We start from the raw sequence: 15,398 nt of genomic DNA, 5'->3' as shown, positions 1-15,398 counted from the left end.
AAAAACATATCCTTATTTAGCTTTGCTAAAAACACTAACCAACACAGGAATTATTGCTTTACTGTATACTTAATTACTACAACACAAATAACAAAAGCATTTTGTTGATAAATTAATTTAGCTGTAAAAAAAAATCAATTTACTTATTTTATAGTTAAATGTACAAATTGTAAATTTTTTCTATGTAAAAATTTTTAAACTTTATTTTTTATGAATAAGGCCATAAGTATGCAAATAATAATGAAAAATTTTAATGAAGAATAAAGCGAAATCTATGTCGCTGGTTGCTAAGGAAAAAGTTGAATTAGAGAAAAGTTACCAAACAACTATACAGGGTGTCCTAGACCACCTGCCCATCCTTCTGAAATGGGAGAAATTTTTCTATAAAAAAACGCAATTTTTTTTTGGTGGCATTATCGACTTCCAGTTTTGACCGGAAATGGGTTAAACAGACCGGAAGTATTTTTTTTTTTTTAAATTAGACACAAATGTTTTTACTACAGACTAGGATTATGATTAACATTTGTTTGAAACTAATTTCACGCCAGTGCTTTTGCAACCTCCAAATGAGCTGCGAACTTCAATTCGTCCCGGACTTCTAAAATGGACCAAAATGTGCTTAAAAAAGCAACAAATATTAAACACAAAATCGGGGATGCTAAATATTTTGGTACAATTACCGATTTCCGGTTTCACCAGGATGTGGGCTAAACTGACTGGAAGTCTATTTTTTAAATATGTGCCCTACACATGATTTTGAATGGCCTTCCGGTTAAAATAATGCACTTCCGGTCTGTTCAACCCATTTAAAGTCGAAACCGAAAATCGGTAGATAGAGCATGCCCGACTTGGGGATTCATATTTTTTTGGTTTTTCCTAGAAAACAGTTTCAAACAAAAGTTACGTATTTTTATCCCCAGAATCCGAATCTGTAGAAAACAGGTGTGTCTAATTAAAAAGCAAAATACTTTTGGTCTGTTTAACCCACTTCCGGCCGAAACCGGGTCTACGATAATACCACCAAAACATATTTTTGAGTTTTTGAATAAAAATCATTTCCCTCCACTTTAAAGGGAGTGGACGGTGGCTGTTATTTTTAAAAGAGGTATAAGTCCATTTTTTCATATGTCGAGATATTTAACAGTTTGCGTCTGAATTGATTTATAAATATTGACAAACATTAATCAATGTGTTTCTTGATAAATTATTTGTAAAGAAATTTTATCAAGATTTTTGTCAGTAAAAGCTCCCATCGCATTCTGTGCCAGTATTTATAAAATAAAAAGCTCTACGATTTCCACATGAGTTGAACTCATTTCATTGTCACATATGAAATCTAATGTCGGCTATAAATTCTGTGTGTCGCAGGTTCAAATACCGGCACATGCAGTATTTAAATGATGGAAACAAATTTTTTAATATACAAAATTTATAATTTTCATAAGAAATTTCAATCTGTAAACGCTTTTGTATAGCACTTTCAATCTTGATAATTTACCAAGACAAGTAATTTTTAAGCAAAAAACAAACCCGTCTTCAATTCTCATACAAAAATTTAAGATTATCGTTAATTGGTTCATGATCCAACAATCGCATTTAATCCAAATTAGTATGGGACCACCTGTTAGGTAACATCTTTCCTTTAAAAAATTAAAAAATTATAGAAATCGGTTGACGCGGTCCAAAGTTATGCGGTAACATACATAAAAAAAAAAATCCGACGGATTGATAACCTTCTCCTTTTTGTGAAGTCGGATAAAAAGAGCTTTTGATTTCTTTCGTTCCAATTCTTGCTAAATAATGAAAAACTTTATTTTTCAAGTGCACAGAATCGGGCTGTTTTTTTTTATTATAGAATAATAACTATTATATCAGTTTCAATAATAACATATTATAAGAAACCAAGAGCTGGTTTCTTCAACTCAACTTAACTTAGTTTAGCCATTTTTTGGACTTAAGTCAAAAGTTAGCCTACGTTTTATTCAGCTTATGCTTGACTAAATCCAAAAAATTGGTTAAACTAAGTTAATGGATTTTTTTGTACACAAAATAATAATTAGAGCGAAGATTTGTAAATTCAACAATAATCAAGTCTTTATATTAAGAAATAATTTCAGTTATACTTGAGCGGTTTTATGAAGTGGCATAAGTCCACTTTTAGAAAAATGAATTAACCCTTTCGCGATATTGTTACCATATGGCAGCAACAAACTTTAGCGCATCGTATGTTCCCACAGTTATGTATCTTAACCCTTTAAGTAAAATAACAAATTAAAACAAAAAAATATGCTGTAATAGAATTGTAGATCATAGGGCAGTTTGAGCGAAGCAAGTTTTTCTATCTTGAATTTAAAAAAAAGGCGCTTGTAATTTTATTAAGTTTCACCTATTTGCAATCAAATTTCTGAAAATTTTTTAACCAACTTCCTGGAGACCTAGAAACTCGAAACTTCTAACTTGGATTAGAACTCGATGACAATGCAATAACAAAGCTGAAATAATCCGGTAGGTCGCGCAGGAGTCAGGATAATTGGAAAATCGATATTTATGTTCCGATTTGCTTAAAAACCTATGTATATTAATTGAGTAGAAAGAAATAACTCCCAAAAAATTGTATCGTTAGGTGGGCGGGTGTCGGTTTTTAGTTTTTTATTAACCACTTACAAAAGCTTTTTTAAAATTTAAAAGCTTAGTATCCGGTTCCTAAGAAAACGGTCAAGGAAAAAATTCCATAATTTCGTTTGTGTATATCTCACAGCCTGTTGTCTCACCTTGATCCTCGCGAAATGATGGAGCGGGCATATATTTCTGTTGCAAACATTGGTTGCCTTGTGCTCTTTTTTCGCAAAAAACGTTAGAGAACCGTAGTAGAAAGCGTAGAAAATGTCTTATGAACTGCGTATTGCCTTAAAGAAATTTGACGCAAAAAATTGTCTTCGCCATTTCTTGAGCATTCTTTATGTATCATTTTTGCTTTCCTTGAGAACTGAATACTGGCCTTAAGCTCGAAGGGAAAAGCTGTACAATTTATTGAAACCTTTTTAAAGAGAATAACCCCACTATTCGTTCGATTGATAGTTTGGCATAAAAACGTTCCTTAAAAACTTCTGAAGTAGAAGCAACCATTTTTTAAAGTGCTAAAACTAAAAAAAGAGGAGAGCCACTGGGCATGCATAACTCTCATTTGGGCATGGATTTCGCCACTGAAATTATTTTGTTGACTTTAAGAATTTTGATATACATATGTATTCGCTATCGACGACTCTTCGGAATTATAGATGACTAGTATTTATGATCGAAGAACTTACACAGCAAGGTCTATATGAAATAAATATTTGAAATATTGACGCTGATGAAAACGGAGTATTAGGTGAAGCGAAAGAAACTAAGAAAAGCTTCTCTTTTAAAAATGTAGCTGAAAATTTTGATCCAAAAAAACCAATGTGTTGGAAGAAGGCCATTTTTACTCATGTTTACCCAGATGAAAACATAAAGCTGCCTTTGGAATATTCTTCTGAAAATTTTCCTTATCAAATCATAGGTGCCACTAATCAAGCATTCAATGTTTTCGAACTCATTTTAGTGTAAATCTTACGCTGTGGCTGAGTAGTTAGAGGTGCGCGCTGCCACTTCGTTAAACAAAAAAAACCGGTCTCTCTTCGGCAGGCAATGCCAAACCTCCGAATGTATTTATGCTGGTGAAAATATTTCGTATAAAATCCATTTGCCGCGTTCAGAGGCGGCGTAAAATATGCAACGAGCACTATAAGACCCCGTTCACATGATAGGCTCTAACTTGCGTTTATAATATATTTATATATTATATTATATTTGTAAAATTCTAACGCAGCGTGTAGCTTTAAAAGTCCTCGTCTTTTGTTTTTATTTCAATGTCCATAAACCATTTTGCTGTATATTCAATTTTTTTTTGCTTTTGAACGCAAATAATTTTGGTAAAATTAATTCAACTTGCTGTCTTAACGCAATTAGCAATAACAATACTAACCAACCACCGTTAATTCATCGAATTGTAATCAATCCCCATTTTTTCGGCGCAAACTAACTCCAGTTCGTTCATTTATCACCCAAAAAAAAAAAATACTAAAGCCAATAACAACCGTTAACTGTTTGTGAAACTATGTAGAATTTACTTGCTACCTTAAGTATGTATGTATGTATAGCTTGCCTTCTGCTCGACGCTAAAACATACCGCCGCATACTGCTTCCACGCTCTATCCTAGTAACGTCCTTATAGAGGCTGCCTTTTTCCCACTTAGCCCCAACTATTCCACTCAACTCTTCTCTTATCTTATCTTGAGCTACTCTCGTCTTTCCTCTCCACTCACGCTATCTCTTTGCCTACTGGATTGAGAATTAAAACTCTGGCACATGCAATTTGTCATTTTGTCTTTTTTTCTCTTTGCTCTTTTCTTCCACACATACACTTACATATATACATACACGCACACGGTCCTACCACTGCCGCTGCAACTACATCACCGCTACATATAACCATATCTGTGCCATAACCAGCAGCGTCAATTTCGGTGCGGAATGTACGCAATTTACCCAAAGGCAACCTCACCGTAAAACCAGATCCTTCGGATGCACACAATCCTCTGCAGCAGCAGCAGCAGCATCTACAACAACAAAAGCACTTAGTACAAGGCAATTATGATCAAGCGTTGGGCAAACTTACGAATTCCTACTATGGCACAGCGCACGATACGAAATACGCGAAGACAACAACACTCACGGATCGAAGTGGCAGTCATGGCATAGGAGGTGTTTATGGCAGCAGCGGACTACTTTCGGGTGGCAACAGCATATTGGCCTCCTCCACGCCACTGCATCCCAGCGTGAATGGCGGCGACTATTATGGTGGTGTTGGTAGTGCGGCTGCTGGTGGTGGGAGCTTATGGCAAGGCCAACAGCGACAACAACAACAACAACAACAATATCAAGCAGCAGCAGCAGCAGCATATCCGCTGAGACGCGTGGAGAGTCGCGCTGAAATCGATATGTTGGAACGTGAGACCAGCACACAGATGAGGGTGAGTAGTACGCGAGGCATCCACTTTAAGGGGGGATGTACCCACTTTAAGAAGAGCAAGAGTTGAAGAAGGTTTTGTGACGGCGCTTAGCGCCTGAAATATATCGACTTGCATTGATAAATGCGACGGAAATCATTTTGCGCGGCTGCAGCCAAAGTCAAATGGCTAAAGTTTGGTATTCAATAATAAAAAAAAAAATTGGAAATGTTGGTAAGGAATGTTTGTGTGCGTATTGGAGAACGCGACATTGAAAGAAATTCAATTTAAAGTGAACACCAGCTATTTATTAATTTGCTGTCCGCGTTTTGCCATTTCTCTTTTGTTCCATTAATATTGCTTGGTCTTTTGTGTTATTTAGTTTTGTTATTTTTAGTTTTTACTAATGTGCCAAATTTTTTTATTTTCAATTTTATTTGCTTTAATTTCAAATACCCGCAAATATTGCAATTTCAAAAATGTTTCGCACCTGCGTCCTTTCGCCGCTTGCCTGCTTGCTTTTGGGTGTGTCTGTCTCTACGCCGATTTGCTGCCACTTAGAATCTGGATGTATCCGCTGGTGATTTACTAAGTCGTACACATGAGGAGCTGGTTCTGCTGCTGATACAGTTGAGGCGACAAAACAGCAATACGGCGCGCGCCATCGAGCAATGCTGCAGTGATATTCATGAAGTGCAGGTTGATAAATACTTTTTACTCATGCATATCTACATATCTACATACATACATATAACTAAAATAGCGGGTGTTGGTTTTTTTTGGAATAATTGAGAACTGATCTTATTTTCTTATGCCCTCCTAAACGATATTATTCACTAAATCACCGTTACAAACTCTACATCTTTCCCTAGAATCGTTTACGCACTGCGGAGGGTCTGACACGCGCCGAGAGCATACAGCGCTTGGATTACCTGAAGCAACATCTGCTCGATCTGGAGCGCCAGTATGAGAAGAGCAAGCCGCTAGTCAACCTGGTGGACAATATGGTGAAGCTGGGTTCACTTTATCGCAACAACGACATAAACGGCCGACAGCCGCAACGCAACGAGGCCGTTACACTCGATCGACTCGAATTCAATCAGCGCATACAAGAGCGACGCATGCTGCAAGAGGAGCAGAAGCAATGGGATCGACTCAGTCCCAATCACAGCGAATTGCAGGTAAGCGACCAACCTTGGTGATTTCGAAAAATATCTAAGGCAAATAATTTCGCTAAAATTGAAGTAATACATATCCCGACACCGTCACCGTCAAAGGGGCACAACTCGAAATTACACGTTTGTCAGAAAATGCAAAAAACTATTTCTTAGCGCATGATAATCATATGGGCAAGGGAGACGTTACCTTAGGGTTTTTTTTTTATAAATTATAACACAAATTTGCTCCGGCTTTTGCTGAAAGGCAAATAAAAGCTCTGTGTACATTTTTAGCGCATAATTTCAAAAATGTCTAAATTTTAGTTGTGCCTCTTTTGAATATGGTGTGCGATATGCATTGATTTCATCTGCATGTATTTCTTAATTCTCATTCCTCCCTCCCTCCCTCAACCCTCACCACCAGTCCAAGGTCAATCAACTCTACCAACTCGATCAGCTGCTGCAAGAGGAATCTGGCACTTTGCAAAATTTGCAGCGCGACAAAGAGGAATTGGAGCGCGCCTTGGGCGGCTTGCGAGCACGCATACAGGACACTTCCGGGCCGCCGTTGGCGCTCGAGGCGGCCAAAAAACAACAGCACATGCTGGAACGTGAACTGTCGCGTGTGCATCAGCTTTTGGCAGAGAACTCAAAGGTAGTCGAGGTGCCTAGTATAGAAGTTTTGTCGTCTGTTATTTTTGTTTTGTGCGATAACAATGAAGAGGCAAAAAACTAAAAAAAAAAATAGTTGTCCATGCTGCATCCAAAAAGCTTGTGAATGCGCTTAAAACTGTGACTAATCAAATGCCAAACTTATGACTAAGTAAGCCAGCAAATATGCCTACATAATTACTAACACGCTGCAACGCTTATAACAACTTATAAGCTTAACACACATACCAAAGCAAATTTAATGTTTGCATATCGTCGGTGATACTGCAAAACGTTCTATGTCACTTATTACCTCTGGTGCTTAATTGATCTGTTATTTGTATCTGATCACTTCTGGCAATCGTTCATCTTCATCAGCCAAAGGCAGATAGTTTTGTCATTCGTTTATAAGGTTTATTAGGGTGTAACGATTTACAGATGCATTTCGGTGCAAGTAAGAGACCATCTAAATGTCAAGAGTACTAATTGACATAGACCGTTTTGCAGTATCACCGACGATATACAGGATACTCGGTTATAATATGCGTATACACTTCGAGCCCTAACCGCCAAAAATACGTAAGTCAATTTTTTTTCAGATGCAGAAATGCATCTAAAAGCTCCAGGAATAAAAATTAAAAAAAAAGCATGGCGCTAACGTCTCTTTGGTGGTTAAGGCTCGCTATATGTATGTATGTATTAAGCATGAAAAAATTTCGTTTATGTATTTATTTGATATATTATTTTTATTTACCTGTTTTTGTTATTTTTATGGCCTTATAAGAATTATATTCAACAATTTTTATGAGCTTGAGGCCGTTTTTAGTGAAAACTTATTGTGGAAAAGCAACAATAATTTGAAAAAATGGTAGAAATAATAGCTATTTCGGAAATCACCACATTTCCTCATCAGACTTCTTTCAGTAGGATTCGAACCGACGATCACCACTGACTCAGCCAGTTACCTACGCACTGATGAAACAATTCGGTAAATACTGCAACAGTACTGCGGATTTCATATCGACTGACAGTAGACTAGTGTGCTGAGATTTAGCAAATACTTTGCGTGTTGGGTACCTAATCAAGATTGCCGTTATGGGCTTTTCCTACCAAATTTGGTAGGTTTTGTTCTCGTTGGTAGGATGGTAGGTCGCTTAAACTTTTTGTAGGTTTCTTTGCTCATAAAACAGAAAACATCTCTGGTTTGTTGCAGTGTTGCACTTTAAAAGCACTGTGATTAGGCTTGCCAAATTGGGACAATATCAATTTTAACCTCATTCTGTTTCTCGGATGGGTGCAACTGTGTGCCAAATACCTTAAAAAACTCGTTGCTTACTAGCGTAGACAGAATTTCGCCAATTATCTTCGGCGATTCTCTGAACACCGTACACGCTACAAAAAGTTTTATCCCCTAGGTATCTAAAGGGATATTAAGTGATTGAATTGATGGACGTAGGTTTATAAATCATATATTTTTCTTTGAAAGACAGTGGCGAACCGATAATGTATTAAACAAGGACAAGATTCTTAAAATATTTTAAATGGCACCAGAAGAGCGATTCAAATGCATACTACATAACAAATGTAATTTTTTATCATACACGAAGATTACAAAAAAAAACTACTTATTGTTTCCAGTAAATCGGATGATCTGAAAGTTTTTAACTGCAAAAAAAATTCTACGTCGGAATTTTATTTTCCATTACCATTTTTTCGGCTTTTCACATTTTATTCGAAATTTTGAAGGCCCAGAAGTAAAACGTACCCCAGATTCGGGTTCAGCTGGTTGAATTGCATGTCGGTCGTTGTTATTGTGGCAGTTATAACAACACCGCTCAGTTCGGTTAGTAACTCAGTCGTTGTCGTGAAGCTCAACTAATGGAAGTCCCAAAAAGCGTGCAGTCTCAATGGGGTCTGTCCACATAGACAAAGGCGTTAGTTGTGTGAGATTTTCTGGGCATACGAAGAGATATTTCGAGTCGTGGGTTGTCTCTCCGCATATCGGACACTCATTTGGCACATCTGCAGCTAATCTGCTCAGGTATGAGTTTAACCTGTTGCATTAGCCAAAACGAAGTTGGGCTCTTGTGGTTCTAGTCTCCCGTGGCAGACGAAGCTCCGTCAGTTCATATAGATGCATTCTGACGTGTCTTGGCGAGGGCTCCTCTGCAAGCAGGTGTCTGTTCGGGTGTCCACGTATGTGGCTCCCTACTAGAAAACGCTTGCAGAGCATACGAAGATATGTAAATGCGAAGAACAAAGCGAAGTTGAATGCGAAAGCGAAGACGAATAGCAAGAAGAATATGAACACCAGCACTACGATGAAGAAAAATACAAAGACAAACACAAAGATGAATGTAGATAGATATAGATAAAGACAAATACGAAGTCGAATACGAATCCGAAGTCGAATGCGAAGACGAAGGCGAAGTCGAGTAAATTAATACCGAGACTAAAGTTAATATTAAGATTAATACAAATTTCTGCTTCTCCTTTTTTACCGCGGCAATAAAATGTATTTTTTTTATGCTGTGCACCTTTGGTTTTTGGTTAAGTTGGTGCGCAGGAATCTTCCAAGGATAGGCTCTTAGGCATAAGCAACAAAAATGCAGACGGTTCAACATCTATATCGCAAACTCACGAATTAAATACTCCAAAGTAAACTACATATTGCTTTCATGCTTTCATCGTCATAACAGCATGCCAAGCAATTCTCTTACCAATATGTAACTAACTAACCCAAACAAACACCTCTTTGCACATATTTATCCCACACAGAAATTAGAGCAGACCGTAGCAGGTAATGCACGTCTCGAGCAAGAATTGATTGTGTTGCGCCAGAAACTACAGGCCTCCCGCGGTGCTCGCGGCTCCCAAGGGGCACTCACAAACGGCGCCACAGATAGCTTTGCCAGCAACACAACCGCCATGCTGGAGTCTGAACTGAAGCGCGTGCAAACACTCGTAGGCGACATGCAGCGACAGCGGCAGGAGCTGAGTTCGGCCGTACGTCAGTTGACGGAGAACTCCAGTCGCCTGTACCAGGAGATCGGCAATAAGGAGAATATCGCCGCAAGCGGAGCGCCTGACACGCCACAGAAGAAACGCACAAACTCCGCCTCGTGGCAGGAAACCGATCTGGATTCGATGCTGAGCATCACTCATACGATGGACGACGATGCTACGATCAACTTGTCGACGCCTTTGTATGTGGACACCAAATTGAACGACTACAACCACAGCGATGATATGCAACGTTTGATGGTCGAAAATGGCGGAGTTGGTGGCGCTTATCGCTACAATGATGTCAGCGACAATTTGGAGACAAGTGGAGTAGACAGCGATGGTTTTTTGGAATCAAATCCCTTTGCGAACCTCTCCAATCAAGAGAAGCAGGAGATCAAAACGGTGCGCATAGTGAAGCGTGAGTCGGAGCGACGACATCGCGATCGCAGTGAACGCAGTGGCCTAAGCAGCTCAACGCAGAATCTCGATCAGGTGCTGGAGGAGGAGCAACAGCTGATGAGTAGTAATGCTATTAGTGGCGTTAGCGGGGTCAGCGGTGTCGGTGGCGGCGGCGCAAGCGGCGTTGGCTACCAGCACATGAACGGCACAGCCAGTGATTATCAAAGCAGCGTGCGGTCGAAGTCATTGCCGCGCAGCTACAATGAGCCACCAACAAGCGGCAAGGTGCGACACCATCACCACCAGAGTAGCAAGCATAGCAGCAAGCAAAATGGGCATCATGGCAGCGGCAACAAGCCGGATGATTACTACGGCAGAAACTACGATAAGAACAGTAACTATGCTAGCTACCAGCTGAGCAATGGTGGTGCCGGCAGCGGCAGAAGTGGTGCTGAGCGACGCGAGCATCTGAACCCACTGGCCAATGCATACTTCGCCAAGCAGCTACAACAACAGCAGCAACACCATCACGGTCATAGCCGTGAATCATCACAGCACGCGTTGCGCCAGAAAACCGACTCGATGCAGAGCTTGAACAAGAGCCTCACCGATTTGAGTCCTGACCCTGTGTTCCAGAGCGAAGCGGCGCGGCAAATTATCAACGAACTGTCGGCCGGCTCGGCGTCGGAGGACAACACAGAGAAGGTGGTGGAGAAAGTGCCATCGCAGCATAAGCATCGACGTGCGGTGCCACGTGAGAAGCGACGCCACTACACGGCGCCCAATAATGTCAATGTGAAGGCGATGGAGAATGTGCAGGCAGAAAATGATATGAATCGCAATGTAAGTGAAGGAAATGATAACCTCAAATAGAGTGTTTTGCAGTTAAAAAAAAAAAAAAAAACTTGTAATATTTTTCAGAACACTAACTGGCGGGCTCGTGATGATCTGGATATGGATTTGGCATTACGGCCACGCATGAATGCTCCAGATGTGGTACGATCCGCTTTGGGACATGGCGAGAAAATCTCGGAGAACACAATCGATAATTTGCTGTTGGCTCCGAATAAGATCGTTATACCGGAGCGCTACATTCCGGAAAAGGTAATTAACTACAGAGTTATGAAACTAAGTTATAAAAAAAAAATTTGTTTGCCATATATTTTAAAATTTTGAAAAGAAGTGTCCTTAAATTTACAAAAAATCTGTCTGCAAAATAGCAAAATATGTATAAGTGTAACTTTTAGCGACGGCTAAATATATTTGAGGCTAACCTCTGGATAGAAACAAGAAACGTCCTTCTGATTGAAGAAAGTGTCGCGTGCAGTATGTAATACTTCCTAGTCAACAAGGACAGTTCCGTCTTATAGCGAGTTCAACGTTCGGAGACCACTTAGGTTGTTAAGTTCATGTGCGGAAATTTAGGCATCACTAAAAGCGGAACGTCAGCAACATAGAAAATCTCCCAACATCCTCTCTCTCTAGCTTCTCATTTAGATATGGGACAGGATAGCCATGAAGACGTGAATACAAAAAAATTGCCTTATTTACGATTTTTTTTTTGTAAAACGTTCCGTCGTACATTAGAGTGTACCACTCTTCCATGCCAAAAATTTTTAAAACTTCCGCCAAATTATTTCGAAAAATATTGGGATTTACGTGAGCTGACCCGATTTAAAAATATCTCCGAAAATCCCATTATTTCGGTTCCGTTCATGTCAATCAAATTTTTAAACAGACCTTTTACAAACAAAAATACTTTTTTTTTAGGTGTTTTCAAATCGTTCCAGCACATGTAAATCTTAATGTTTTCCCGTCATATTTTGGTGGGCGTTTTAAAATGTTATATATTGTTTAATTCCGGTGCATACTCCGATTTTTTATTTTTTTAATGAGACGCCCTAATGTAATATATATATATATTTTTTTAATTTCAGACACCAGAGCTATCACCTGAAGAAAAGAAGCGCCGCCAAGAAAAGGTGGAATCCATCAAAAAAATGTTAGCCGAGGCGCCCATTAGTTCGGCAAACGTAAGTACCGCTAAAGCAGTGAAAAGTATTTTAGAAAAAAAAAAATAATGCATATACTCCATATTTCACGCTGTAGGACACAACTGTCAGCCTACCACCGAGCAAAATCAATGCGGAAAAGAAACAACGTGAGCATTTATTACAACTCAATCAAATTTTGGCACAACAAGTCATGCAAATGAGCAAAATCGTAGCTGGTAAGTGAGAATAAATGCAAGAATTTTCATGTTCATTTGATATCAATTAAATAAATATTTGCGTTCAAATTTATGTTTTTCTGTGTAATTGTTGGTAATTTTTGTATTTGCGTTAAAAGTAAGATTGAGTTGTGTTTCAAAAAAAAAAAATTCTAACATAAATTCAAGTTTTCATTAACACATCTACTTATTTGTAAATGTACATTATGTTGCTGTTTGCAATTATCTACACTTTGTTTTCCTACTAACCAATTCGTAATTGCTCATCCACTTTTGTTTATGGTTTGGTAAATGTTTGCATCTTTTTTCTGTTATCGCCATTGAAATTAGTATATTCGCTATTCTTATTTTTATTTTTTTTTTGTTTAGTTTTCTTGTAATTTATACTCCATTCGAAATTCGAAACATCAACAAAAATCAGTAATCCATTCTATTGTACTTAAACAAACGCTATGTGCTCTCGTTCTAATCTTGAAATCTGTATATTTTTCTTTTTTTTCAAATTCTGATTTTCTAGATGATAATTGAATATCATTTACATGCAAATGCATTTGTATGAATAAGCGTTTCGCCAATAAATACCAAAAACTTTCTTATGAAAAAAAAAACAAAATCACAAACTCATGTCAATCATCACCATCACCATCACCATTTCATCATTCCATGTCATCTTAATGGCCTTTCTAGCGCATCACCTCCATCACCTTTGTAGTAATCAGTATATCAGTACATCTTTGGCAATCACGCATCGTATCAACCTGTAGATTTGTCTCACAGCCAGTTACTATGTATATCCCCCAAACACTCAAAATGTAAACTTAAAGCATTTATACACTTTTTTACTCACCCATTAGTGTAATGACCTCACTGCATAAGCACATTCACCATTTCCACATTCGAATAAAACACATTCACCCTTTCATTGTTCATATTTTACTAACTTTCACCCCCCAATGATCTATGCTGGTTGATGTGTATCAAATGAATAAAATAAAGTTTAACCATTTCACTTTCACAAAAATTATGTACTTGTACATTCTTAATTACTTAAGTAGTGTAATCACAGTCACAACATTTATACGCAAAACCATCAAAGCTGTCACCTTGCACTCAAACATTCGACCAATCGAAATTTGTTTACACTTATTTTCCTTAGTTTTTAAATATTCTAAATGTTTCATCCTTAAATAAATAAGTTGTTTTAAATGTAAATATAGAGATATGTATTTTAAAGATATTGCGTCTCTCTTCTTCTTTCTCCGTGTCGTTCTATATGGGATCTGTGTGTTATTTCTTTTCATGTGACTATTGATTATAAATAGAATGTTAAAAATGTTATACATAAGTGAGCAAAATACCGTCAGTAGGCCTATCAATATTTGGGGAATTCACACAGCATTCGCTGCTAGCTTCTCTTTTTGCCAAAATTTAATAAGTTTTGGCTCAAACTTAAGTGATTGTTGATTTCTCACTTTTTTGGAACTTTTATGTTATTTTATCTTCATAGTGCTTACCCTGATATACTTGGCAGGTCTAGAGAAGACTCAGAGTTGTATGGCAAATAGCATTAATTTAATTTAAGAAAACAGGCTAAAACAATTAAAAGAAGGTTGACTTTAATATTGAACCAAAAATAAAGAGAAAATTGTGGCTACTTACATAGGTTTATGTACCTTAACAAACTTCCTTATTTATATATTTGTTTTTTTATTTTTTTAGAAAAAATTTTAATAAACTAGTTAAACGAGTTAAAGTGATATTCATTCAAACGCTTAACAATTTGTAGGCCAGGTCTTTGAAATTTTTAATAAAACTTTTGAAAAAGGCAAAAATGCTATGTAAACTGGTAACGATAACATAGAAAACTTACCTCGGCAGTTGGACGGATTAGGGTACTATGAGGAATGTTTTACCAAAATGTTTACAAAAAAAGTGATCCACTTAAGCGAGTTACGTGGTTAAGTAGGTATATGCTCTTCGTCATTTGAAAAGCGCACCCTTTTAATCCTTAGTATTTACAGTTTTTCTGTCTACCAAAAAATGTTGCCCTTTCATTGCCCCCTTTGAACAAACGCTAATGACAAGGCAATGAAAAGGCAACATTTTTTGTAGAAACGAAAACGCCATAAAATACATATACTTAATACTAACCTATTTCGGATATTCGGGGCCCTTCTAAAAGGGACTTATTTTTGAGCTCATAATTAAAGTTACGACTCAGAATTCTGAGACTTTTCTGACTCTAAAATGAGTCCGATTATTAAAAGGGATGTCTCAAATGTTTTTATATTGAACGGAACATAGTATTTGTGTCTGGAAATTCAAAAAAAAATATATATATTTTCAGACTATGAAAATGAATTGTATGCTTTCTGCCCAATACCATCGCTGTAGATTATCGCTAGAAGATTTTTGTTTCAACCACCACATACAGCGTTGCGTCGTATAGTCCCATTGCTGTTTCATTTTTTTTTTTTTTTTTGTTAATACTGAATTCTTTTTATTGAATATTTTTTCCGGTCGCCATTGGTCTCATTTTGTATTTATTGAAAATGAAGAAAGAATTTTAGCTGTCATTCAAAACTTATTTAAATAAGTCTAATCAAAAATTCATACATATTTCATGCTGTAAAATTTAAATAAATAAAAGTAAATTGGTAATGGGAACATGACATTAATAAGGACACAAACCATTTTGTGATGGTGTAAAAAACTTAAAACAAGCTTTTCTAATGCTTCATGAAAAAACTTCAATTTCTCTGGTTAATCAATACGAATTGTAACACTTTCGTCGCTGTAAATATTTTCCAAAGTAATTTCTAAAAATAATTATTTTGATCGTATTTTTATATTTTGTATTTTATGTTTTTATTATTTATTTGTTATATTATTTGACAATATTTTTGTTGCATTTTATTTTTATTT

General features: G+C 37.2%; 1 protein-coding gene across 5 annotated transcripts in view; it reads left to right on the top strand.

Moving 5' to 3' along the window:
- LOC118736905 (endochitinase-like) overlaps positions 1–15,398 on the top strand; it is a 203,868-nt gene that overhangs the window by 155,858 nt on the left and 32,612 nt on the right. For 2 of the 5 annotated variants that reach the window (XM_036467032.1, XM_036467034.1), the window contains 7 exons: positions 4,534–5,054; positions 5,903–6,211; positions 6,612–6,842; positions 9,617–11,086; positions 11,165–11,347; positions 12,181–12,276; positions 12,353–12,473. In XM_036467032.1, coding sequence (XP_036322925.1) covers positions 4,534–5,054; positions 5,903–6,211; positions 6,612–6,842; positions 9,617–11,086; positions 11,165–11,347; positions 12,181–12,276; positions 12,353–12,473 — 2,931 coding nt within the window. Of the gene's footprint in view, positions 1–4,533; positions 5,055–5,591; positions 5,730–5,902; positions 6,212–6,611; positions 6,843–9,616; positions 11,087–11,164; positions 11,348–12,180; positions 12,277–12,352; positions 12,474–15,398 lie in introns of all 5 variants that reach the window. The other 3 variants (XM_036467031.1, XM_036467029.1, XM_036467035.1) reach the window with 3 other exon arrangements.

This window comes from Rhagoletis pomonella, unplaced genomic scaffold (genome assembly GCF_013731165.1).
Source record: "Rhagoletis pomonella isolate Grant_MI unplaced genomic scaffold, Rhpom_1.0 Rhpom_scaffold_00004, whole genome shotgun sequence".
Classification (NCBI taxonomy): Eukaryota; Metazoa; Arthropoda; class Insecta; order Diptera; family Tephritidae; genus Rhagoletis; species Rhagoletis pomonella.
Note: the sequence above shows the minus strand (reverse complement) of the source record. Positions and strands in the feature narration are given on the sequence as shown.